General features: G+C 41.1%; 3 protein-coding genes across 3 annotated transcripts; 1 reads left to right on the forward strand and 2 right to left on the reverse strand.

Moving 5' to 3' along the window:
• Positions 1-593: 593 nt before the first annotated feature.
• On the forward strand, positions 594-1,586 carry LOC116504758 (olfactory receptor 4S2-like). Its single transcript, XM_032211986.1, is given in 4 exon segments — positions 594-672; positions 675-854; positions 857-1,444; positions 1,447-1,586. Coding segments are annotated over 4 exon segments (987 nt in total).
• A 13,968-nt stretch (positions 1,587-15,554) lies between these two features.
• LOC116504769 (olfactory receptor 1019-like) lies at positions 15,555-16,499 on the reverse strand. The gene is given in 6 exon segments (XM_032211996.1): positions 15,555-15,839; positions 15,841-16,193; positions 16,196-16,261; positions 16,264-16,297; positions 16,300-16,382; positions 16,385-16,499. Coding segments are annotated over 6 exon segments (936 nt in total).
• Positions 16,500-23,002: 6,503 nt separating this feature from the next.
• Positions 23,003-23,959, reverse strand: LOC116504777 (olfactory receptor 1019-like). The gene is given in 3 exon segments (XM_032212009.1): positions 23,003-23,781; positions 23,784-23,865; positions 23,867-23,959. Coding segments are annotated over 3 exon segments (954 nt in total).
• Between the last annotated feature and the right edge of the window lie 529 nt (positions 23,960-24,488).

A 24,488-nucleotide genomic window follows, 5' to 3' on the forward strand; every position in this document is an offset into this window, starting at 1 on the left:
CTAGATGACTGAATCAAGACATTGGCTGTGATTTACATTTGATTCCAGCAGAACAAAACAACACCAATAGCATTCAGGGATGCTTTTCTATAAAACCAGTAGCTGATTTTGGAACATCTATGAAATGTGAAGATTTTGACAGGGTTGTTTGTATGACTGAATGAAGGCAAGATTGGTTAACATAATGTTTGAATAAACATTGAAAAATGCATTTGATGTTTTAACATTTGGCTTTACAAATTTCTGATTTGACCTTGCAAGGTTGCATAGGTTACAAACTTTTTTTCACGAAAAGTTTCTCCAATGTCCTGTAATATTGCTGTGCTTCAGTATTTCCTAAAATGATTTCCCTGATTTGCTGAACACACATTATATTTGTGACAACTGTTTATCTTCATTACATTTTAGGGTAAACGTTCCTTGCATGTGAAAGAATCAGGACCTTGACAACATCCAGTTCAAGAATTTTTTCAGTCTGTGTTGGTGTTTATACATATTTTGCTTAAAAAAAACCCACCACCTCTAAAGCTTTAATCGCCAATATTCCCACTTTTATATGATATGGTTGTAATGCGTTATCTAGCTTTGAGAATATGGAGAACCAAAATAATGTATCTGAATTCATCTTGCTGGGGCTTACTCAGAATCAAGAGTTGCAGAAAGTTGCTTTGGTCTATTTTTGATCTTTTACATGGCAATTCTTCTGGGGAATCTACTGATCATAGTCACAATCAAGAGCAGCCGTCAACTGATTTCTCCAATGTATTTCTTTCTCAGTTACCTTTCCTTCATAGATATCTGTTACTCCTCTGTCACAGCTCCCAAACTGATAGCGGACTTCCTTGTGAAGAAGAAACCATCTCTTTTGTTGGTTGCATAGCACAGCTTTTTGGAGTTCACTTTTTTGGTTGCACTGAAATTTTTCTCCTCACACTGATGGCATATGATCGATACATTGCAATCACCAAGCCTCTCCATTATAGCACTATTATGAACAAGAGGCTCTGCAGTTGGATGGTGATTATGTCATGGCTGGGTGGGCTTTGTACATTCAATGGTACAGACACTCTTACTACACAGCTACCCTTCTGTGGGCCTAATGAAATTGATCACTATTTTTGTGATGTTCACCCTTTATTGAAATTAGCCTGCACTGATACCTACATTATTGGACTTATTGTCATTGCTAACAGTGGCATGATTTCCCTCAGTTGTTTTCTTGTGCTGACTGTTTCTTACATTGTTATCCTATTCACAATTAGAACTCGTTCTTCTGAAGGCCGTCTCAAGGCTCTTTCCACCTGTGGTTCTCACATCACAGTTGTGATTCTGTTTTTTGGGCCCTGCATCTTCCTTTACATGAGGCCTTCAACCACATTCTCAGAGGACAAAAGTGTGGCTGTTTTCTATACTATTATAACTCCCATGCTCAATCCATTAATTTACACTTTGAGAATGAGGAGGTAAAGAATGCCATGAGAAAATTATGGAGCAAAAATGCAATTTTGTCTAGGAAATTAAAAGTGGATTTAAAATATAACCTGGGTTTAATCCATGTCATTTCAATGGGCAGAAAAGTGTATTAGTATTAGAACTGGGCCTATTGGAAAAGAGACTTTTCTATCTTTAGCAAGGTTTCAATAAAAATCCATCTTTTCTTCTTGAAATAATAAGTGAAATGTCGAATTAGTATGCTTTAGGTTTTAATGTAAAATATAAAGGATATTTTCTTTTAAGATTCATGACAAAGATAAAGAAGATTTAATTTCTTCTCCTGATAAACACTGAAAACAGTACTGTTATATCTTGAGATTAATATTTAGTTAAAAATAAATATTGTTATTACAACCTCACGTCCAACCTCATGTTACAACATCATATTACCACCTGTGGTCACACAGGGGGAAAATGTTTCACTTATTTTTTTAAGGTCATATAATTTTGTCATCTGTGTTTATGAAAAGTAATTCATTCTGCCCCCTGCTGTGATAGATCTACTCTGGTAATCCAAAGAGCACTTTTGTGTGCTAACTATCTGAGGGCTACCAAGAAGTTATATAGATCTTAACTCTATTTAGTCACATCTGAATGCAACTGCTGTTTAGAATCATTTGCATCTGATGAAATCCATACAGAAAATTAATTTTAAAAACACACAATTTACCAGCCTAGCAGGAGATAGCCAAAGAAGATATTTGAATCCTGTTGGCAGTATATGCGTGTTCTCAAGCTTCAGAAGAAACACTAAAAATCGCCACATTTTCCTTTCTAGCTTCCTGATGTTTTCGCTTTGAAAAAATAACGGGAAATAGGTCACGGTGTTTGTATAAGTTGGGGAATTCCAAAGATTTTTTTTTAAAAAAAGATGGCTTTGTTGTATGAATTTAGAGGTGAGAGGGAGTGTGTACATCATAAGATATCAAGATGCAAATGCACGATTGTGGCAATGGTGGGTTTCAAAATTTTTTAGAACCTCTTCTGTAGGTGAGGCCTGCTTTATGGAAGTGGCTTGCCAGCCATATGACCGAGTTGGAGTGGCTTGTCAGCCATGTGACTGGGTGGGCGTGGCCAACTTGTAAAATGTGATGAAACTCTTGCTTAGCAACCAAAATGTTGGCTCAGGAACTCTGGCATTGAAGTGTGCTAATCTTAAAGCTGTCACGTTACAAGACCCTTGCACCCCTAACCCTTTAGAAAAAAAAACCCCAGGGGTGTTCAAACTTGACAACTTTAAGACTTGTGGACTTCAACTCCTAGAATTCCTCCTCTCACTCTTCATCTTGATGATGTACGGATGGGCGGGGGGAGGGAGCTGGAACCGGTTCTAAACGGCACTGTAGATTTGTGGAACCTCTCCTATAGAAGAGGTTAGGACTGGCAGGAACCCACCCCTGAATTGTGGCATTTAGTGATGAGACTATTGGTTTTATTCTGTTATTTTGGTGCCTTTGGGATTTATTTTGGATGTTGTTGCTTTTCATCCATACTGAAAAAAATGGAACTAAAATTAATGTAAAGAAAACCAAACTAATAATAACAGATAAAACAAACACCCTTAAAACTGACAATAAAGATGTCCAAATAGTGATAACTTCTGCCTTTTATGATGTACCATCAACAGTAAAGAAACAAGCAATCAAGGAGTGTATTGCAGACTAGCACTCAGTAGAACAGTAATCAACGCCTTCGAAAGGGTATTCAGATGCAGTGGTGGGTTTATACCTACAAAAATCAGGATCATGCAAGCCATGGTATTTTCTATGATCTTCTATGGAATCAAGACAAGCATTATTTATACCCCGCCTATATCATTTTTATAAACAATTCAGGGCAACAAACATGCCTAATACTCTTTCCTCCTCCTCTTATTGTAATTTCTTTGCACTTGGAGAATCGCTGTGAGAATCACTTGGATAGAACTGTGTTTTGGCAACACAGAGCATTTTGGCAGAGAAAGCCCAGATTCAGAGATTGTGCAGTCCTGAGCTGGATGGGGAAGAGGAAGAGGTTCAGAGTAGCTGCACCATAGAATCTCCCAGGATAAATCTATTAATCATAAAGTTATAATGTGGTTCAGTCCATTATGTATATGAAAATGAAGGATTGGACTGGTATGTAGGGACAGAGCAGCTGCAGGACACAGGTAAGCTCCCTCCCAGAGCCACAGAACTGCTCCTACTTTCATTTCCCCTTCAAGCTTGGACGTCAAGTAATCAGTGTCAGGCTGAAAATGGGCTTTCCATAGCTGTTGTTGCCCCTATAATTCACTGAAAGCTGCGTGGCTTGTGCAGACCCCACAACAAGCAAGACTAGCATAACAGCCAGAATAGAAGATGCAGCCCCCACTGACTTTCAGAAAGATCTGTCTTCATGTTCCTCCAACTGGAATGGCTGTGCCAGAAACTACCTATTAGTCAACTTCTGATCAATGGTGCACTCCATTTGCCACACTGCAACTAGAATGCCAGGAAGCCTCCATCAGCCGCCCGACTGGGAAGGCATTAAAAGAAATAATTAGTGCCATGTGATATATGGAAGTTCCAAAACTATGTGCCAGTTTTGGTCCATAACTGGTAGTCAAAACCAGATGTGATTAAAACCTCTTGAAGGAGAAAGTTCAATTATGGACGATCAGATAAGCCAGGGATTGTGCAAAGGACTAAAGAGGTAAAAATAAAACCAGAAGTGTTAGGAAAGGTGTAAAAGACTATGGAGCTACAAGATGGACAGGAGACATCTGGAGTATGGGGTGGGGAGGGGACAGTGGTGGGTTCCGGATCCCATCACAACCAGTACACTGTGATGGGGTGGGGTGTCCACCATGTGCACGCACACTGCACACTAATGTGCACCCACCGCCGTGTGACACTCCAGCTGCTCGGTGGAGCGACATGCAGATGCCGTACATGGCCCGGTTGGCTCAAATATAGGTAAGGAACGCAGGCGAGTGGGTGGGCCCTCCAAAGCACCGTTCCGGTATGGTGTCTTCTGCTCCCAGCAGCCAACAATACGTCCCGTACTGGGGCATACCTGCCACAATCTACCACTGGGAGGGAAGGAGGAAAAGAGCAGAACCCATGGCACACTATAGTTGTTCCCTTGGGCACTTTTCAAGGGAGAGAGAGTGTCTCTATGGAAATAAATACTTGGAAGAGGTACTGAAAGGAATGACTATTATACTAGTTCCATAATTACAGTATTATTCTGATAACATTCTGATATGTTTCTTTAAATAGAAGCAACCATTTATGTACCACAAAATAAAGAAGTGTGTTCAATCAATTCTGTTCCCTAGACTTACAGAGACAAAAAAATATGGTAGCTCATTTTTGTTTTCTTCAAAGATTAGCAATATTTGGATTTTAAACATGCAGCTAAGGTTAAAGTACTTTATAAGTTGCCTTAGCTTTATGTAAGATGAATCATTTATTTGAAACATTCCCCATGAAATAATATTCCATGTCACATTTATTGTAGACTTCATTAAATTATCACAAGTTTAATATAAAACATTACTGTTCAGGGAAGAATGAACATATATTCCTGTGGGCATAGTGAAGAAAAAACCTGGTGTTCGTATAATCCATAGAGGAATTGCCTGTTATTTAAATGATTTTCTATTTAAGGAAAAAAAAAACATTTCATTGCATACCTCTTCCCATTCTGAGCAAAGCTGCTTTTATAACTTCAGGGTCCAAAGACTTAAGCTTAATGCTAAACCATCATTTATTGCTGCAGTAGTGGGAAAGCATTGAAAGTCTGTTAAGGCAATGCATTTTTACAAGAGGTAAATCTTGTAATTTTGAGTTAGGGTTGGAAATGAGATCATCTGTCAGAACAATAAAGGGTTCTAAGTTACTTTTGCATTGGGCTAGGGAGCGCAGCTGAATGCTCAAAATGCCTAAAAATAGCAAATGGAAAGTATAGAAACAATTTTCTTTAATCTAACTTAGAGTTAGCATTACTTTCTAAAACATTCTAGTAAAGAGTTAACAAGTGAATTACATTATTTCTTTCAAGATTTATGGCTGCAAACCCAGATTCAAACATCTTTGTTTAAGCCATTTTTATAGGTCCAGACGAAAAGAACATGGGAAAAAAAACCCTGTAATCTATTTTTGTATTTTTTAAATTTGTTTCGTATCTCATTTTTCCTCCAATGGGACTCAATGAGTGAGCAGAAGGATTATTTCTCTTTTTCAAAGGAAGGGATGCACAAAGTGAATATCAATGAAAAAAATTAAATTAACATACTAACTTGTATTACAGCTAGTATGATAGAAACCAGAAAAACACCAGGTGCTTTTCAATTAGCATTTCTCAAAATTAGTCTACTACAAGAAGTGGCTTTTGTGAAGAAAAAGTGGACTGATTTGCCATACAATGTTTTGCTCTTGAAGGACAGGCAGGGCATATTTTCAAGAAAAGCATTTAAACCAGTGCTTCCACTTTTTTTCTTCATTACTCAAACTGCTTATCAGAAAGTCCTTGTTAGCCAATGTACGTCAATTTAAATGTCCCTATGGTGGTTGGGTAGTGAATTTGTGTGTTGTTATCAGAGAAAACTATTTTTTTAACCAACCTGTGGGTAATTTAACAGGTTTGGGAAGCACTGATTTAAAGCATATGAGTAAACCTAAAAGTAAGCAGTATCTACAACATACTGTTGGGATTATGAAGTTGTCTTTCAAAATCCAGGAAAACATGAGTAGAATCCTCTTTCAGACCTTTGGCTCAAGGTAGGAAGATTGATACCTGCATATTATTTCATATTACTTCATAATGATAAGTAAAATCAGAAGTTATGTTCAAATCTGCATAGCTCCTAAAGTATTGCTGAAAGCAGGTTAAGTAGTAGAGTATTAAAGTATGGACTTTGCTTAACTATAAGGAAAAATCTTCCTCACAGTAAGAACAGTGGAAATTGTGAGTTTTCTATCTCTGAAAGTTTTTAAGAAGCTGGTGAGCCACCTGTTACAGATAGTTTAACAGGATTTCCTGCATATTGCAGAGAGTTGGGCTAGATGACCCTTGTAGACATTTCCAATTTTTACAGTTATGGGTTTCTATTAATGTTTGGGGGGAATGAGCTTTCTTTAATTTTTATTTTTCATATTTTTCTTTATAGTTGCAAATAGCTTACTGTGTGTATTACAATGCCCTACACATTCTACCCACAGAAAACTTCTTAGCAATTACCATATCTGTAGCATTACAGATTATATGAGAGCATATTGTCATTCATTGCAAACTTATTTAAATCTGGTATATATAAATTGGCTAATCATTTGTTTCCTTCCTTTATTGCAATCAGCTGATGCTTGCATGTAAATAAAATTAGTATCCAGAATATCCAGAATTGGATTGAATGTCCTTTGCATGACGAAATGCAAACTCTTCGCTATGAATTAATTACAGAGTCCATTCCTTATAGCCAGGAAGTGTCTTTCCCTTCAGAAACAATTAATCATTAATGCCTGTGCCTTCCAGGAAGTCCAAGATTTCACACTGTGGAGAAACTAGAACCATCCCCAGGAAGATCTCAGATACATTTAGTTCTTTATTGTAAGGAAGTCACAAGATGATAATATGCTAAATCAATACCCTCCCAACCCCACAAAAATATATGGATTTTTAAAGAATGATGGAGATAACAGCACTGTTGTGACAGAATTCATTCTGCAAGGATTACAGAGTACCCAAAGGTGCAGAACAGTCTCTTCCTGATATTTCTTGTAATCTACCTGTGGATCTTGTTAGGGAATCTGGGAATGGTGGTGTTGATCAGGAATACTCCTCAGCTTGAGACCCCTATGTATTTCTTCTTGCAACATTTTTCATTAATGGATGCCTGTATAGCCTCAACTGTTGCTCCTAAGATGCTGCTGAACTTCCTGGCAAAGAGAAAGACCATCACATATGGGGGCTGCATTGTCCAATTTTTCCTGTTTTGCACTTTTACAGATGTGGAAGCCTTCCTTCTGGCTGCCATGGCAATTGACCGCTATGTAGCTGTTTGCAAACCCTTGTCATACACAGTTATCATGTCTAGATCCTTCTGCCTCTGGCTGCTTTGGGGAGCATATGCTGGAGGTATCTTGAGTTCTTCATTCATACCTGTGCATCTCTAAGGCTCTCTTATTGTGGAAGGAATTCCATTAACCATTTCTTTTGTGACCTGGCTGCTCTGATGGCCTTGCCTGTTCAGACACTGCCCTCAATGAGCTGTTGCTCCTCACCTTTGGCATCTTGGTTGAAGGCCTTGAACACTGGGACTATTGTTGCCTCCTATAGCTTCATCATCATAGCAGTTGTCAAGATGCCCTCCTCAGGAGGCAGGCTGAAAACCTTCTCGACCTGTGCTTCCCACTTGACAACCTTTGCTTTGTTCCATGGCACCATCCTCTTTATGTACTTCCGACCCCCAATCCAGCTTCTTCATGCACACTGACAAAAAAAGTCCTCAGTGTTTTACACTCTGATCATCCCCATGTTGAATCCTCTAATTTACAGTTTGAGAAATGCCAATGTAAAGGAGGCCCTCAAAAGATTGCTAAGGAAGACAATAAACCCCTCACTGATGACCTTATTTTGGATAGCTGCTTCCCATCTTTCTCCCAAGGTGGGGCATATTCTTGTCTCCCAGCATTGGTTTATCTTCACAGTAGTATTGGGAGGGAAGTTTGAAGGAGAAGGATCCTGAGTAAGCTTTCACCCTGATCTCCCAATGCTAACCAGCAAACTAATCACTTCATTATGTAGTGATCTGTAGACTTGTGATCAACAGAATACTTTTACATAAATGGGGGTGTTGATCCAGAGGCTGAAGGGAAAGATCTATAGATATAACTAGTTATTTAGCTTAATGGAAGCATTACTGCTTCAGCAGGAAGGCAGTGCAGAGAATGGTAAGAACGCAGAAAAGATAATTGATAATTCACTTCCTTCTATCTAGGACACAGCATATAAGCATTGCTTGAGCAATGCACACAGGATTGTCTGGGATGTTACACATCCTCTTCATGACCTGTTTTTATTGTTACCTTCTGGGAGGAGGCTTCATTGTATCTGAAGCATCCAGATTCAGTTGTGAACTCTCAAGCTTCCTCTTTCCGCTATGTATTCAAAATGGAGAGTGATTAATATATGTGTGTGTATATAAATTATGGGTGTAAATATGTATGTGTGTATATATATATATATATATATTATATATATATATATATATATATATATATATATATATATATATATATATATATAGTTTGTATATAGCATGTTTATATGGTCTGTATATGGTAGATATATACTTTCTTTTGAGAGCATGCAACAGAATTTCATTTTTAATGTGTGTCGCTGTGCTCACAGTAAAAAATGACATAAAGGTAATCTTATCCCATCTTACCTGCAAATTCCTCTTTCAGTTTATGTTGTGGCAAAAGGAACAAACATGCATTGAGAACAAATTTTGCCCTTCATCTTCAAAGATATCCTGCCTGAGTTTATGGCTATTGTTTTTTTTTTAAATTAATCACTGGTCCAAGATAATGATTTCTAACTAAATGATTAGTCCTCTTTGTAGTGTAGGAAGTTATCACCCAGCCCTCTCCCAGAAAAATGAAATATCCTAGGAAATACTGAAAAGGCAGAATATTACATTTCCCTGGATGTGAAAAGGAAGAAACATGTTTTAAAGACAGAATACTCCCTGCAGCTTTCTGCCATCTCCCTTTGTCAATAGACCATTAAGATGCACAAGCATCTTCACATCTCTTACATAATAAAGAGTCTCCCCCCTTCAGCTCCAGGGGGATGGGATTAAGGCATGATAATATGGCCCTTTACCCAACTCACCACATGGCATCTGAGAACTCATCAACCTGGATTCAAACAGTCTAGAGAGTTGCCCCTGCATGGCCCCATGGACAACCAATCAGAATACAAGATCAAAGGCCAGAGAGGGCATAAAACCAGGGACTTTCAACATGTCAGGCCCTTCCTTCTCTTCTTCTTCACCCAACATCTTGAAGCATGTGATCACCTTTTCTGTTCAGGACTTAAGCCATGTGGTCCTGTCCACCATTAAACCATCTTTCCAAGCAGCCTACATGTCTCCAGTGTCTTTTTCTCCACTTGGAGCTGAACCCAGAAAGACATTTCTTTCAACAGTAGGGAATTGGAAGTTTATAAAGACAAATGTAATAGAATAACATTTCATCAAATGCAAAAGAACATTTGTCATCCTTCTGAATACAGAATAGATTTTCAAAAAGGAAAGTAATAGAAGGAAGAACCTTTACTTTTGCCTTGTTTTCCAGAAAAAATCTCAATTAACCAAGATTAGAACTATACAGCTTTATATTAAAAAACTATTCTACCTACAGACAAACTGCAAGGTTGGGAATACATCTCGTGTGCTGTAGTTCAGCCCATTTTCGTTCATGAGCTGGATCATATGAAGCATCTTCCGACCGCCGCTGTTCAAACCACAGTTGATGCATAACTTATGGAAGGACTGCCTTTCCAACCTAGAAAAACCTAGAAATTAGCAATAGATCAGGGGTGTAAACATTTGATTTCCTTGAGGGCCACATTAGGGTTGTGTTTGACCTTGCGGGGCTGGGGTAGGCCTGGTCGGGGCAGGCGGGACAGGGTAGGCATGGCCAGCTTGACATCACTTGTGCGGCCAAGTGCTAGGCAGGACTTGCCTCAGACCCCGCCTCACTATCATTATATCTCCTTCCTTCCTTCCTTCCTTCCTTCCTTCCTTCCTTCCTTCCTTCCTTCCTTCCTTCCTTCCTTCCTTCCTTCCTTCCTTTTCCTTTCCTTTCCTTTCCTTTCCTTTCCTGTTAACTACCTCTTCATTCTCCTTTCTTCTGCCTTCCCCTTATCCCCTGTTTTTCCTTCTTTGACCTCCTTTTCTTTTTCTTTCTTCTTTCCCTTTCTCCTTTCCTGTCCTTCTGGCTTGCTCAAATGCAAAAGGGGAAACATTTCTCCTTTTGTTTCATTTGTTTTGCTAACCCTCTGCCAGCAAAAACTGAGCTCATTTTTGGCTGGGATAGACCCTACCTAGCCCTCCGTGTCCCAGTTTTGGTCATGATGGCCTCCTGCAACCTCCTGCCAGTGGAAAACAGCTCAAGGGGGCTGTGCATGGCCAAAAACAGGGCCTGGAAGTTCCGTTTTCACTGGCAGAGGCACCGCAGCCAGTCCTTTGCTGTTTCCAGGGGCAGCCCCGTGGGCCAGATCTAAGCACAACATGAGTCGGATTCAGCCTGCGGGCTTTGAGTCTGACACCCCTGCAATAGATGTTATCAAAGACAATTTGTTATATTTTAGATAGGAATGAACTGATAAATCAATTGAAGATGATCGTATATCCCCATAGCATAAATGTTTACATGGTTGTCCAGAAGGGATAAGATGGAACTAATATGCAAATGAATCAAAGGAGAGGGAGACATGCTTTCTAAAGAGACAAGCAACAAAACTTACTCAGAGAGACTTATTACATAGCATGATGACCTGTCCATAACATTGCCTAAAAAGATGTCAGATCCATAATTAATTGGAATTTTCTTGTCTACAAAGAATGATCAACTGCTCATAATGGAATTCAGAGGCTGTTCAGGTGCTAGAGGGAATCCCTGGAGGCTGGTCTTTCATGTGAGAGTCCTGAGACCTTCAAACAATTGTTCACAGGCAATCAGGGAGAGTACCTACCCCTTGTTTAATTGCTGCAACATAGACTTCACATGCGATCATGCCTGATTGATATTAGCTCCAGTCATTTGCCATCATCTTGTGCTTCATATATACCATGAGCTCCCGCATGTAAAGAGAGCACTCTGTCATAATATGATGATTCACACAAACATAAATCTTGATGGGTATTATGGTGTATAGACTGGCTCTGAAGCAGGCCAGGGTTTGCTCAGTGTTGGGATTCAAATAATTTAACAACTGGCTCGCCCAGGTCAGGTTGGCTGTCATGGAAGGAGTGGCCCATCCCTGTCGTGCAGCCCTGCTGCACATGTGGGATGAACCTCCCACGGTGGCCTAGCTGACTCTGGGTGAACTGGTTCAGTGGTGAAATTCAATTTTTTTTACTACCGGTTCTGTGGGCGTGGCTTGGTGGGTGTGGCAGGGGAAGGATACTGCAAAATCTCCATTTCCACCCCACTCTGGGGCCAATCAGAAGTGGTATTTACCAGTTCTCTGAACTACTCAACATTTCCACTACTGGCTCTCAGAACCTTCTGAATTTTATCCCTGAGCCAGTTGTTAAATTACACCCCGCTATCAAAGTGGATCCTGGATGCTGTGCTGCAATGGAGAAATGGGCAATGGAGTGGCCAGCGCGAGGGAAGAAGGAGAGAAAGTGACCTTCTTCTTCTCTTGCGCCAGCTGCTCTGTTGCTCATTTCTCCATTGCAGCACAGCACCCAGGATCCACTTTGAGACCGGGGGGGTGAGTAATGTAACAACCAGTTCGCCTGAACCAGTGCGAACCAGCTGAATCCCGCACTGGGCTTGCTCCTGCGAAAATAATGTTACTGTTGATAGTACTATTTTAACCATTAGCCATGGTTATGTTGGGCAGGAGGGTTGGACTAGAAGATCGCTAAGATCCCCACCCTATGATTCTATAATTCTATGGTCCAAAGCAGCATTTCCCTGCCATTTGCCTGCTTAAAGTCCTAATTCTGCTTCTAGTAAAAATGTTGTGCTGCTGTTATTAAGACCTTATATGGCCATCAAAAGAGAAAGACGCAATTATGTCAACATATAATAAATCAAGTCAGGATAGGGTTAAAAAGAAGGCAGTATTCAATCAAAAGGCTGGGGGAAAAGGGGTAGCTCTCATTCAGTCTTGAGGCCAAGAATTTAGCAATATATCTTGATCCCCTAAACATGTTTCATCTGGAAACAGCAGGCTTAATTGATTTCTCTTTTATTATGGAACACTCCACACTTCCAGTGACTGATGGATTGTTTTCCTGTTTTTTTTTAAGATGATGTATTATTTGCCAATTATCTCACAGACTGCAGGGAAACAAAATTATTGAAATGTGTAGTGAGTCATAAAGTGGAATTCTTAAGGGCAGAGTCATGAAGTATCAGTGACGTGCGATGAGGTTGATGGCTGGTGAGGCACTGACACAGGGGTTTCAAATTTTTTTAGACTTGTGGACTTCAACTCCCAGAATTCCACAGCCAGACATGCTCAGTTCTGATGTAAAGCAACAAAAATTGTTTCTCCTTTGCAAAAAAGTTTTCTTTCATTCTTTTTCTTCTCCCTCCCCCTCCTTCCTCCCTCTATCCCTCCCTCCCCCCTCTCAAACAGACACACACGGACAGAGAAGTTGGATCCCTCTCTCACTCACTCAATCTCAAACAGAGAAGTTGGACTGGATATATTTTCCAATGGCTTGAAAGCAGCTCCTCTGCCATACCCCCCCATTCCCCTACTGCCTTCCGATCTGAGCCTTTGATTGCAGGTGGAGCCACATTACCTTTTCAAACTTGTAATCAGTGAAGCTGGCTTATATACTTTTATCCAGGTGTGTGTGTGTGTGTGTGTGGTGTGTGTGTGTGTGTGTAAAGGCAATGTAGCTCTGCATGCAATCAAACTACACTTGGGGAGGGATCTACACTTGAGGATGAAGTTTGAATTCCTCCCCCTTCCTCCGACCCACACACGTACCTTTTCCAGCTGTTCAGAGAGAATTTCAACTCTGCTCTTGCCTGCCATCATGAAACGAAAAAAAAATGTAAAAGGAAAAGGCAAGAGCTGAGATCAGGCTGAGCTAGTTGCTGCCAGAGTCACCGTGTGGATGACTCTGCTTAACTGTTTAAAAAACCCTCTAAAAAATTGCCCTCTAGAGGAGGAGGCAGGAGAACGACGTGCCTCATTACGTCAGGAATTTTTCAGCTTTTAACCCTTGCTTAACTCTGCTCCAGTGATCATAAAATCAGACTAGAAGAGGCACCTCATTCTCCCCGCCTCCTTCTGTAGAGGGCACTTTTTAAGATGGTTTTTTAAACAGTTAAGCACTACGCAGAGTCATCCACTGTGACTCTGGCAGCAACTAGCTCAGCCTTTTTCCTTTTACATTTTTTTTCTTTTCATGATGACAGTGGTGAGGGTCTGCCTCCCCTGCCTCCCCCTGACTGCACGTCCCTGTGAAGTATACACTCCAATAGCATGCATACAGAAAGGACCATCTATGTGTTATGGTATTTAATGGGCAATTCAATAAATATAATTAGATACATTTATGTGAATTAGATTCAAGTAAAATGCATGTAATCCTTGGAGAATGAATGGATTTTAGAATAGATCCAGATGCAAGCAATAATTTACACTGGCTTATTTAGATGTAGATGAAGCTAGTCTCTAATTTCCAATGCGAATAATTATTTTAAGTTTTGATTTCAACATGAGCATTAATTTAATAATTTGATTTCAACATAAGCCATTAATTTATAATTAATTAATACAAAGATAAGTTGTCCAGGATGCAATCATCTTGGGCCATGTTTATATTTAAATATGAAGAATGGGAACTACAGTTTGGATATTTATTAAATTGAGCTTTTACCTCCAGATGAAATAGTTTTATGCTTAACATTTTAACATCGCTACATCTTTTTCTTGGAGTATTTTTACTCACTGCTCTTTGGTTTCATTTGATTCCAGATAATTTGGATTAAGAGATTCTAGATGAATCACATCCTTCTTTACATAAAATTAATATAGTTAGCTCAGTGGTGTCAAACTCGATTTAAGTGAGGGCCACATCAGGGTGGTGTTTGACCTCGGGGCTCAGGATGGGCATGGCTAGGTGGGCATGGCCAGCTTGATGTCACTTGTGTTGGGGGTACCTGTGATGGCCAAGTGTTAAGGCAGGCTCCCAAGCTCCATTTTGGGTGCGACGGCCTCCTGGAGCACTCTGCCAGCAAAAACAGAGCTCAGGGGCCCTGCATGAGTTCTGTTTTCAATGGCAGAGGCACCACAAGCCAGTCTGCAGGGCGGCCCCTAGGCCGGATCTAAGCACCCAATGGGCCAGATTCGGCCTGGGGGCCTTGAGTTTGACACCCCTGGTTAGATAGTATGAAAACCCAATGTAATCTCTCAAAGCTTTCTTGACAGTGCTCTGGTTTTTCCTCATTACAAAGCTGAGTCTGAAGTTTATTCATGCTACCAAGTAACGCAGTGTCTATGAATTTGTATAATCTTTATACAACATATTAGTTTCGGAGTGCACAAATAATATGCTGTGTGAGAAACCTCTTCCTTTTACATATACTGAACTTATCATAATACAGTTTCACTGACATGGGAAAATGCATTCTGAGATATATATTTCTAAGTAAAAAATAGGATTCATGAATAGATTGAAATAAAATATAAACCTTATAAGTTTCTGCTGGTTGCAAAATTCCATATTAATTTAATCAGAAGTTATCTTTATCCCTCTTTGGCCATCAATTTTCCTATGAAGAATAATATTCATTCAGAACTAACTCTATAGAAATAGAGAAACCATTCCAGTCAAAGTTGTTAAAAGATTTTTGTTTAAAGGATAATAAAATAATGTCTAGCTACTCTATTTTTCTTCATTCTGGTTTCTTTCTGGATATGTTGAATTCCAGATCCAATAAACCCAAGGCTTCATGGCAATAGATTGGATAAGCCTAGCTGAATAATGTGGAAATAGCTATTATTATGATTGCTAATATGATAATCTGAATCAAAAAAACTATCTGGATAAAATACCAGACTTATCTTACAATAGTATGATTGTTTACAATATTAATCTGCACTGCACTCAATTAATATATGATAATTCTGAAAAGGATGAGAACACAAAAGCCCAGCTTTAGAAAAGCTGTGCAAATATATGAATTTCACTAATATTCTTCTTCTTTAGAAACAACAATTATGAAACAAACCCATTTATTACCAAGTGTTTTTACAAAATATATTTAAAGGGAGTCTATTGTGAAGAAAAGGTTGAGAACCACTGGTGGTTTGCAAACTTCTGATTTTTACTATCCATAAAGGTTTTTGATCCTGTGATGTGTAAAAATCATAATTTTGAGTTTAAGGTTACCAGGACCTTCTCTTTGTTGATTGCTAGCAAGTAAATTCTTTTTCTCATTGATAGTCTTCCTCTTTGGAAAATGGCGGCGCTTGTAATGAAGTTGTCCATTAAACGTATCTAGGATTATTCCCTTTAAAAATCCATAGTTGTTCACTGATTTAGTTGCAGCATCTTTCACTTCCTTGTTCCTCAGGCTGTAGATCAAAGGGTTGAGCATGTAGACCACAACTGTGGTAGAACAACGAGACCCATTTGTCTTGGTCCATGGAATAGCTGGAGCTGGGCCGCAAGTATATGAAGAGTATTGTCCCGTGGTATATCCCAACAGCTGTCAGGTGAGAGGTGCATGTGGAAAATGCTTTGTACCTACTCTCAGCTGAGCGCATTCTCAAGATTGTAATCAAAATGTAAACATAGGATACAAGAATCATTCCAATGCTACTTGCTTCAAGAAAGCCAGCAGTGACAATTATAACTATTTCACTGATGTATGTATCTGAACAGGAGATAATTAAGAGTGGAGGTATGTCACAGAAGAAATGATTAATAACATTTGACCGGCAGAATGTCAGTCGAAATGTTGAGAAGTGTATACAATTGTATCCATTAGGCCTATACAATATGCACCAGCAATCATTTTCTGGCAGGCCTTTTGGACATTATAGCTGGATAGAGGAGTGGATTGCAGATATAGCCACATATCTGTCATAGGCCATCATGGCCAACAAAACACACCCTGTATCTGCAAATATACCAATCAGAAAGAGCTGTGTAGACAGGCACCGAATGAAATTCTTTTTCCTTCAACTAACAAGTCAATCAGCATTTTTGGAGAAATGGTTGAAGAGCAGCAGAGATCAACAAAGGAAAGGTTGCACAGGAAGTAATACATGGGTTTGTGAAGTTGGGGTTTAATATAAATCAATAGAATCATCCCCCATTCCCTAAGACCAGTGATGCATAACCAGGAGGAAAATCGTAAAAAGTATAAACTGCATTTCGTGATTGCCTCTGAATCCCTGAAGAATGAATTCAGTAATGACAGATTCATTTTTGTTATCCATGATTTGTCTCTGTGGTCACTGGATTCAGGATATTACTGATCCTGAAATGTCTTTCTGATCCTTTGTTAGGGAAAGACAAACCTGCATTATTTGGGGCTTCATTCATGTGCTTCTCTCTTCATAAAACAACTGGACACTTTTTCAAGAGGATTTATCATACTACTACAGGATAACATAGCGCGAGCAGAGAACTTTAGTTATATAGGGTAATACATTAAAAGAAACCTAGTTAATGAAAAACTCAAACAGTGAAGCATTTTATATCAAACCTCAATTACACATTGCCATGTAAGTGAAGGCCTACAGAATAATGTAACCACTAATTGCTATATGAAGTGGTGCTGTAAACTATATGTTGGGACCATAATGGATTTCTAGCTTCGGCATCTCTATTCTACCCTCTCCAATTTAGAAACCTTCCATTACAATCTGGAAAAGATGATTTAATGCAAATTAAGGTGACTAATGGTGCTTAATTCCTGTTTATATTCACCTCCTTTTTCAGTAGAGTAGGAGTTGACCAGCAGGTGAATTTCTCACCCAATTCATTTTTTCCCTTTTATTTGTTTAGGGTATAAATTTTAGATGTATTCAGCCCTTGTAAGACTCCTTATTTCAGTTGTTCTCAACATTTCACAAACCTGGAATTCATAAATAATCTAAAAGACATGTATGAACGATTTCCTTCTTAATGGCTTTAGGTGATGTACAAGTTAGAAGACAAATATTAAATTAGCAATTAAAAGAAAACCAATGTAAAATAAAATTAAATATTAGCATTCAAAGGTTTAGGGTAAAATATTTGCTAAATAACCTGGTACCCAAAATAAACCTTGCAGGACAATTCTGAAATGATATAGAAATATGTCAACGTACTGTAATTTCTGGAAGCACTAAATTGCAGGAGTCTGTGAATGATATAAAAAGATACTGAAAGACATAGGCATAGCAACTGGGTAGCATTTTCCTATATTTCTGCTAATATGAATTGTCCAGGAAGGTGAGCTAAGCTTCTTTGTGCCAGAATCTGAGCCTGACCCAGGATCAAGATAATGCTTTAAAAAAAAAAAAAAAACCCAAAAACCTGAAACAGTTTGCTTGTTGAATGTTTTAGGTGGCACACAATATAGAATGCAAAGTCCATTAAGTATATACAAAAATATGGTATGAATACTGTTACTATAAATATGCAGTTGTATAATGGCAAAAAGTCTAGGGAGATCTATCTGGTGTAATGGGTTAAAGGCCACCAGGAATAAAAACTAGGAGTCTCTGATTTCTAGTCCTGTCTTAAGCATGAAAGCTGGCTGGGTGACTGGTTAGCCACTCACTCAATGCACAATGAGAGGCTTGGGCATAAGCTGATGGGTCATTCTTGTTCTAATCAACACACTCCATTGATCTGAAAAAAAGCATATACTGTACTTGCAGGAAAAAACATTAGGAAGAAAGAAAAAGAAGAAAGAATGGCAAAGTTTAACACTAACGTAAATCATTTTCTAAATTAACATACCTGGAATTAAGTCAGTGGCTTTCTTTGCACTGGTAAATAGGGACAGAGATCTTAAATGTCTTTTCAACCCACCTGGGATAATATCCCTCATGCATTTCATACCCCAGACCCTGGAGATAAGGTGGTTGCATTTGTCATGCTTTCTTGTGATAGTTTTAATTGGAGGAATCTTAGAGTAAAAATAAAGTCATGTTAAAGTTTCTTTTGATGGCTGTAGAGTTAAATTCAGCTGTCTAGCTCTAATGTATGTACACATAACACTCTCCATGATCTTACTAATGGTTGATTTATGATCAGTCACTTAAAGGACCATTCAAAGTCCCAACAAATCTATTTGAGGGGTACTTATGATCTGATTTGAAATTCTGATGGTCACTTCCTCCCCTCTACAGTCACCTGATCATATTTTTGGCGACTTGGCAACTGGACTGCTTTATACAGCTGTTTGTAGTTTCCTGCAGCCATATGAAACATTTTCCAATCATTTTCCTGAAACTACGCATTTATTTCCAGTTTTTGGCAAAACTGCACCCACAGTGAACTCTTGTAGTGAGTCACTTAATGAGGGCTGCAAAAAGCACATAAAATCAGTTTGGTCACATAGATGTAACAGCCAGAAAGCAGAAGTGCTAAAGCTCTGAAGTCCCAACATCAAACTTTGGAACTGAGCATGGAAGGGCTAGAACATGGAATTAGCAAAAACTACCCAAACCTATGTGATTTATTTTCCCAACAATGTACCCAGATCCAGATCACAAGAAACAGAAGAGGATATATATAACCAGGAAGTGGAGAGCCTTTACTTGGTATTTTTTTTAATAAAGTGCATTCCATTTCCATTCCATTTATTGAATTTATAGGCCCCCCAATCCCGGAGGACTCCAGGCGGCTTACAGAAGTAAGAAATATTAAAAAGATTAAAACAATAAGACACAACAAATTAAAAGAAAACAACATGCACCCAGTCTAAGTGGGGCTGGACCTCAATCAAGAGGTCAACAGCCCCAGGCCTGCCGGAACAGCCAGGTTTTGATAGCTTTTCGGAATGCCATGAGAGTGGGTAGGGTCCGGATCTCTGGGGTAGCTCATTCCATAGGGCCGGAGCAGCAACAGAGAAGGCCCTACTCTGAGGCATCGCCAGCCAACATTGTCCAGCTGATGGCACCTGGAGAAGGACCATCCGTGTGATCTTATCGGTCTTTAGGGAGGTATGCGGCAGAAGATGGTCTCGATATCCGAGTCCTAGGCCATGTAGGGCTTTAAAGGTGATAACCAGCACTTTAAATCATGCTCGGAGACCAATGGGAAGCCAGTGCAGCTCGCGGAGGATAGGTGTAGTGTGCATGTACCTTGGTACACCTAATATCGCTCGCGCGGCTGCATTCTGGACTAATTGTAGTCTCCGAACACTTTTCAGGGGCAGCCCCAAGTAGAGCGCATTACAGTAATCCAGTCTTGAGGTGACGTGGGCATTAGTGATTGTTTGAAGTGCCTCCCGGTCCAAATAGGGCCGCAACTGGTGCACCAGGCGAACCTGGGCAAAGGCCCCCCTGGTCAGAGCCGACAGGTGATGTTCCAAAGTCAGCTGCGGATCCAGGAGGACCCCCAAGTTGCGGACCCCCTCTGGGGAGCAAATTTTCTCCTCCCAGGCTTAAGGATGGACTAGCTGGACTTTCCTTAGGGGGCAACATCCACAGGCACGGTCTTGTCAGGATTGAGTGCGAGTTTGTTCACTCCCATCCAGACCCTAACAGCTTCCAGGCACTGGCACATCACCTCCATCGCTACGCTGAGTTGGCATGGGGTGGACAGATACAACTGTGTCGTCCGCGTACTGGTGGTATTTGATCCCGTGCCGGTGAATGATCTCACCCAGTGGCTTCATGTAGATATTAAATAGGAGGGGGGACAAGACCGACCCCTGTGGCACCTCATAGTTGAGGGGCCTAGGAGTCGACCTCTGCCCCCCCCACCAACACCGACTGTGACTGTCAGAGAGGTAAGAGGAGAACCACCGTAGAACGGTGCCGCCCACTCCCACCTCTTCCAGCCGTCGCAGAAGGATACCATGGTCGATGGTATTGAAGGCCGATGAGAGGTCAAGGAGCACAAGGATAGAGGAATGTCCTCTATCTCTGGCCCGCCAGAGATCATTGGTCAGTGCGACCAAAGCAGTTTCGGTGCAGTAACCAGGCCTGAAACCAGACTCAAAAGGGTCTAGGTAATCTGCTTCGTCCAAGGTCCGTCGGAGTTGGAGGGCCACCACCTTCTCAACAACCTTTCCTAGAAAAGGGAGGTTGGAGACTGGACGATAGTTTTTAAGAATAGCTGGGTCTTGAGGAGGGGTCTCACCATGCCCTTCAGAGGTTGTGGAAAAGATCCCTCCCACAAGGAAACGTTTGTAATTCTCTGGAGCCAGCCTCGTGCTACCTCCCTGCTGGTTGAAACCAGCCAGGAGGGACACGGATCCAGTAAACAGGTGGAGGTACTCATCACTCCCATGGCCTTGTCCACTTCATCAGGAGTGACAATCTGGAACTCATTCCAGAAAGTCTGAACAAGACCCTCCCTCGGCATCTCCACTGGTTCTGTCCAAATGGAGTCCAGGTCTGTCCGAATCTGAGCGATTTTGTCTGACAGAAACTGAGCAAATCCTCGGCTCGTCCCTGTAAGGCATCCCCCATTTCCCCCCCTTTCAGGAGGGAACGGGTTATCCTAAACAGGGCAGCTGGGCGAGATTCTGCGGATGCAATAAGAGTGGAAAAATGTGCACATTTTGCCACCCGTATCGCCACTAAATAAGTCCTAATAAAGGCTTAATAGTGTTCAGTCGGATTCGGAGTTGCTAGCGCTCCAACGTCGCTCTAGGCGTCTCTTTTGGCACTTCATCTCCCGGAGTTCCTCGATAAACCAAGGTGCCCTCCTGGATCCACTGCCGCGGAGAGGCCGCAAAGGCGCAATCTGATCTAGCGCCTCAGTCGCCGCTGTAGGTCGCGGCGACCAAGGACTCTGACGGATTGTGGGCAAGAGAGTCAAGTGTTTCCACAGGCTCCTTCTGAAATCCCAACGGGTCCATCAGGTGCCTGGGGCGGAACCACTTAATCAGTTCCACCTCCCTGCAGTGGGGGAGTAGCTTCCGAAAATCAAGCCTCAACAGGAAGTGATCTGACCATGACAAGGGTGAGATCTCTACTCCCCTTAACTCAAGATCACATCTCCACTGCCCCAAGAGAAACACTAGGTCGAGTGTGTGTCCCGCTCTATGAGTCGGAACCTGAACTACCTGGGTCAAGTCCATGGCTGTCATGGAAGCCATGAACTCCTGGGCCCCATCAGAGTGTTGCCTAGGGACGGCAGGTTGAAGTCCCCCAGTACTAACAGTCTGGGGAACTCGACCGCCAACCCGGCTACTGACTCCAGGAGCACAGGCAGGGCTGTTGTGACGCAGCTGGAGGTAGGTAGTCAAAAGCAAGCCCACTTGAACCCCTAGGTCCAACTTCAAAAGAAGGGACTCACACCACACAATCTCTGGAGCAGGGCTCCTGCGAGGAGCTAATGATCCTCGGATAATAATTGCCACTCCCCCAGTCCTTCTCTGGCGTCGCAGTTGGTGGAGCACCTGGAACCCTTCCGGGCACATTTCTGAGAGTGGGACTCCTCCTTCATGGCCCAACCAGGTTTCAGTAATACATGCCAGATCTGCCCCCTCGTCAAGTATTAAGTCCCGGACAAGGGGAGCTTTATGAATCACAGACCTGGCATTTAGCAGCAACAACCTGAGACCAGGGCCCTGGCTTCTCTTGCCACCTGGTCCTTGAGTTGAGCTTACAGTGCAGCCGGAAGCCACACGCCGCCCAAGCGCTGCCGCCGCCGCTCTCAGAATGCCGCCGCCGCCGCCAGCCAGCACGGAGATGTAACAACACCGGAACGCCATCCAGGGCCCCCCGAAAGCGACCCCCTCCTGACAAATGCTCCCCCGGCTCGCCCGATGATCAATCTCTCGCAGGGACTCCTCCTTTCCAAAGTCCGGAAGCTCAGTCCCGAGAATTTGCCTGTTCTTCACTCCTCGCAAGCCCGAGCGTTCAGCTCGGGCAGCCATTTTCCATCCTGCACATGCGCAGTGGATGTGAGTCTGGGCTTATATATCATTCTTTAGATCTATTGAATAATCAGCACCTATTAGCAGGAACCATGATGAATAGGTGCCCCAAAGGTGCTTTTTGAGGAGGCAACTGGACTTCTTCTTTTTCTTTGAAGATATTTCACTTTTCATCCAAGAAGCTTCTTCAGCTCTGAGTGATGGTGGGGAATGGAAGGATTTATATTCCTTGCAGACAGCTGGTTATTTGCATCCTTTTAGAGAGTCAACAGTTCCTTCTTGGAACTGTTGAAAGGACTGTGTTGTAGACTTGATCCCTCTCTCAACAGAGGGAGAGATACAACAGCATCTATAGTATCTTCAGTCTACAACGCAGTCCTTTCAATGGTTCCAAGAAGGAACTGTTGGCTCTCTAAAAGAATGCAAATGACTAGCTGTCTGCCAGGAATATAAATCCTTCCATTCCCCATCATCCAGTCAGAGCTGAAGAAATTTATTGGATTGAGCAATTTCATGTAGAGTTGAAAAAACAAGAATATAAAATGTAAGCCCCCCTCTACCATTTTTAAAAAAGTGGTAGAGATTATTATTAAGTTGCCTATTAAATTTGTCTAGGGCCACATCTTTAAAAATTCACATATATCCAATCTGGTATTACCATGCCTTCTAGATAGATGTTCTGTATGTATCCCCACTCCCCAAATGGCCATCCTTTCAAGTCATGGTAAAACAAAGTTTCTCCCTTTCCAAACCCATATATGGCCAAGAGATTTTGACATAGCATCTTTCACCTCCTTGTTCCTCAGGCTGTAGATCAAAGGATTGAGCATGGGGATCACAACTGTATAGAACATAGAGGCCCATTTGTCTTGGTCCATGGAATAGCTGGAGCTGGGCCGAAAGTACATGAAGAGTATTGTCCCGTGGTATATCCCAACAGCTGTCAGGTGAGAAGCACAGGTGGAGAATGCTTTGTGCCTGCCCTCAGCAGAGCGTATTCTCAAGATTGTAGCCAAAATGTAAACATAGGATACAAGAATCATTCCAATGCTGCTTGCTTCAACAAAGCCAACAAAGGTAAATAACAAAATCTCACTTATATATGTGTCAGAACAGGAGAGCATCAGAAGTGGAGGTTCATCACAGAAGAAATGATTGATAACATTGGAGCTACAAAAAGATAGCCGGAATGTAGAGGAAGTTTGTATCATTGAATCTAGCAGGCCTGTAAAGTAAGCAAGAGTGATCATTTGCTGGCAGGCCTTTTGGGACATTACAGTTGGATAGAGGAGTGGATTGCAGATGGCCACATACCTGTCATAGGCCATCACAGCCAACAGAAGGCATTCTGCATCTGCAAGGATGTCAAATACATAGAGCTGCGTAACACAGCCATTGTAAGAAATCCTTTTACTTTCACTTAATAAGTCAATCAGCATTTTAGGAGCAATGGTTGAGGCACAGCAGAGATCAACAAAGGAGAGATTGCCCAGGAATAATACATGGGTTTGTGAAGTTGGGGCTTGGTGCAAATCAAGAGAATCCCCACATTCCCTAATACAGTGATGACATAAACCAAGAAAGAAGACCGTAAAAAGAACAAGCTGCATTTTGGGATTGTCTGTGAATCCCTGAAGTATGAAGTCAGTTAAAGCAGAACCATTTCCTTTCTCCATGATTTCCTGAGTAGATGAATTGGTTCAGGTGATTTGCTGATCCTGAAATGACTTTCTGATTCCTTGTTAGGAAAAGAAAATTATATTACTTAGAGCTTCATCCCTATTCCTATTTTAGTGCAATGAGAATCTGGATTTTTTCCCCAAGAGAATTGGGGCCCCATTACTTACTTAATTCAGTACACATCATATTTGCTAGTTCTAATCTATTTATTTTGCCAAATTACAGTCTTTGAATATAAGTATAAAATTCTAATCTCCCTGCTTCATTTCTTGTTTCAGTTAAGTGGATGGAGATTAATATATTGCTATAGTAGATATGTTGCTATAAAAGTACGTGTCAAATTTTAATGAATTTATATCTGCTAGCAGCCCTTATTCCCTCTCTTCCATTTGTTTGGAAACTTTGCATTATATCATAGAAAGGGGATTATTTGAAGGCTCCAGGTTCCATTTATCCAAATATTCCCTTCAGATGGTAGATGGTAAGTTGGCAGTAGCAGAGTACATGGAATTCCCACACCATTCA

This window comes from Thamnophis elegans, chromosome 1, assembly GCF_009769535.1.
Source record: "Thamnophis elegans isolate rThaEle1 chromosome 1, rThaEle1.pri, whole genome shotgun sequence".
Lineage (NCBI taxonomy): Eukaryota > Metazoa > Chordata > Lepidosauria > Squamata > Colubridae > Thamnophis > Thamnophis elegans.